Source organism: Nannospalax galili, unplaced genomic scaffold (genome assembly GCF_000622305.1).
Source record: "Nannospalax galili isolate Female #2095 unplaced genomic scaffold, S.galili_v1.0 scaffold3311, whole genome shotgun sequence".
Lineage (NCBI taxonomy): Eukaryota > Metazoa > Chordata > Mammalia > Rodentia > Spalacidae > Nannospalax > Nannospalax galili.
In genome coordinates this window covers 1-2,476 of record NW_008329337.1, presented here as the reverse complement: position 1 = coordinate 2,476, position 2,476 = coordinate 1, and the positions used below count along the sequence as shown (strand labels likewise).

At 39.9% G+C, this 2,476-nt stretch overlaps 1 protein-coding gene across 1 annotated transcript; it reads left to right on the top strand.

The window, feature by feature from the left end:
• The first annotated feature begins 1,371 nt into the window (after window positions 1-1,371).
• On the top strand, window positions 1,372-2,316 carry LOC103737282 (olfactory receptor 12-like). The gene has a single exon (XM_008837091.1). The coding sequence runs from the start codon at window positions 1,372-1,374 to the stop codon at window positions 2,314-2,316; it is 945 nt and encodes a 314-aa protein (XP_008835313.1).
• Window positions 2,317-2,476: the final 160 nt, after the last annotated feature.

Genomic DNA, 2,476 nt, shown 5'->3' with positions numbered 1-2,476 from the left:
TTTAATGAATTATCTATTTCATACAGAACATTTTAATCATCTTTATACCTCCTTCCCTATTGCCCCCCTCCCATAGATCCCCTAGAATTCATATAATCTGTCATTTGTGCTAAGACCTATCCTGTCAAGGCAGTGTCCCCAGACATCCCCCAGTACAAGTTTATCCACTGGGGCCTAGTCAGCCTATCTAGAACCCTTCCCTTTAAGAAGATCCTTGAACAGGACTCTGATAGTAAACTCTACTCAAACAGGGCTCAGGGACCATTTAGAAAGATTGTAAGATTCAGGGAGGAAGTGCATGACCTATGGGAATAGAGTCCTACAAGCTCTTGGGACCTTACTCACATGACCCTACAGCAATGGTGTCAGCATGCACAAGACCTGTGCAAACTCGAGCAGACAAAAAACGAGCACAAAATTTAGTCAAAGAATTATTGGCAGCTGATTACTGCTGGGTGAGAAAGAGCTGATATTTCTTTTTTTAAATTTATTTGTAGTCATCTTCAAATTGTCCTATGTACCTTGTATTTTGAGTCACGTGAACTTATTTTGTATTTACTTAAAAATTAAACATACTGCTGAAAATAAATACCTCTGCCCAAAGTTTTAGAACTGTCCACTTTCATTTATATATAAATAAGATAGAAGGAAGGAGGGGAGAAAGAGGAAGAGGAGAGAAGGACACAGGAAGGCAGGTGGAAGGGAAGAGAGGGTTTGAAAACATAAAGACATCTGCCTTTCTTAGCAGATTAATTGTGTCACTAAGTTCTCAGAGGGGAAAAATAATGAAAAAAATTACTGATGTGAGGTTAGTGCACACAGAGTGAAGCTTTTATATCTAACAACTTCGGTCATAAATGTGAAAGTCAGATAATGATATATGCTTCTTTTTCTATGGTAATATGATGTTTGAATATACATTAAAATAAAATAAGCAGATCAATTGAATTCAGCGTCCTCATCCTAAAATTCTGGTGTATTTTCAGTGAACTACACATTCAGAAACTGACTGTAATGTCATGAGTAATATGTTCCTCTAGGGAGGCAAATTCCAATGGCAATAAACTGGTGATAAAACGTAGGAAGATCTAAAAGCAAAGTCCTCCATTCTGCAATTCTCCATTTCCCTAATCTGCACTACTTACAGATAAACTAATCAGAAAAGATTTAGCAACCTAAATTAACTTTTTATTAGTTAAAGAAACGGGAAAATAATGCTACATTCTGTATGTTCCCTATTAAAAAGTTGGGCAATATAATAAACTACTTTATTTTCCATGCTGTCCATCCAGTTGCTTTTACTAAAACAATATTCTGATCACTCATGCGTTTCATCCTTAGCATCCCTCCAGTTCTACAAAGACACCATCTATGAAGAGTGGGCTGGATAGGAACTACTCAGAGGTGACTGAGTTCATCCTGCTGGGGTTCAGAGTCCCCCCAAAGCTTCAGCTCCTCTTATTCTTAGCATTCTTGATGATCTACATGGTCACTGTAGTGGGGACTGTCAGCATGATCATTGTTATTAAGAACTCCAGACCACAGACCCCTATGTACTTCTTCCTTAGAAAATTGTCCTACCTAGATCTCTGCTATTCCACCATCATTGCTCCCAAAACCTTAGCCAACTTCTTGACCAGTGAAAAGAAAGTTTCATACAATGGCCGTGCTGCCCAATTTTTCTTCTTTGCCCTGCTTGTCACAGTTGAAGCCCTTCTTCTTGCTGTCATGGCATTTGGTACATTTTCAGCCATTTGTTCACCTCTGCTTTACCCTGTGCACATGTCCCAGAAGGTCTGTGTTCAGTTGGTAACTGGCTCCTACATCTGTGGGTGCATCAACTCCATGGTAAAAACAAGTTTCACTTTCAGCTTGCGATTCTGTGGAGAAAACAGGCTGGACCACTTTTTCTGTGATGTTCCAGCTCTGATCAAGATCTCCTGTGCTGACACCTCTGTGAATGAGACTGTGCTGTTTATTCTCTCCGCATTCATCATTGTGTCCACCACAACTGCCATTCTGGTTTCCTATGGGTACATCCTCTCCACGGTCCTGAAGATCCCCTCCACCCATGGCAAGAGTAAGACGTTCTCCACCTGTGGTTCCCATATCGCAGTGGTGAGTTTATTCTATGGAACTATGTTCGTCATGTACGCCCAACCCGGGGCCATCTCCTCACCAGAGAAAAGCAAGATCGTAGCTGTGTTCTACACACTTGTAATACTCATGCTGAACCCATTAATATACAGTCTGAGAAATAGAGATGTGAAAGATGCTGTGAAAAGAATATTATGTAGGCAATGGCTCTCCCAGTGATGGTTATGGAAACTTTATAGAGTAGACAAAGTTTATTTCCTCAGAATTTTAGTTAGAGTTTTTCATGTGCGGTTGTAATATAATAAAGAGAACTCTACATCATTCTATGCTTTATACTTATTTGAAAAGGTGTGTGTGTGTGTGTGCGTGTGTGTGTGTG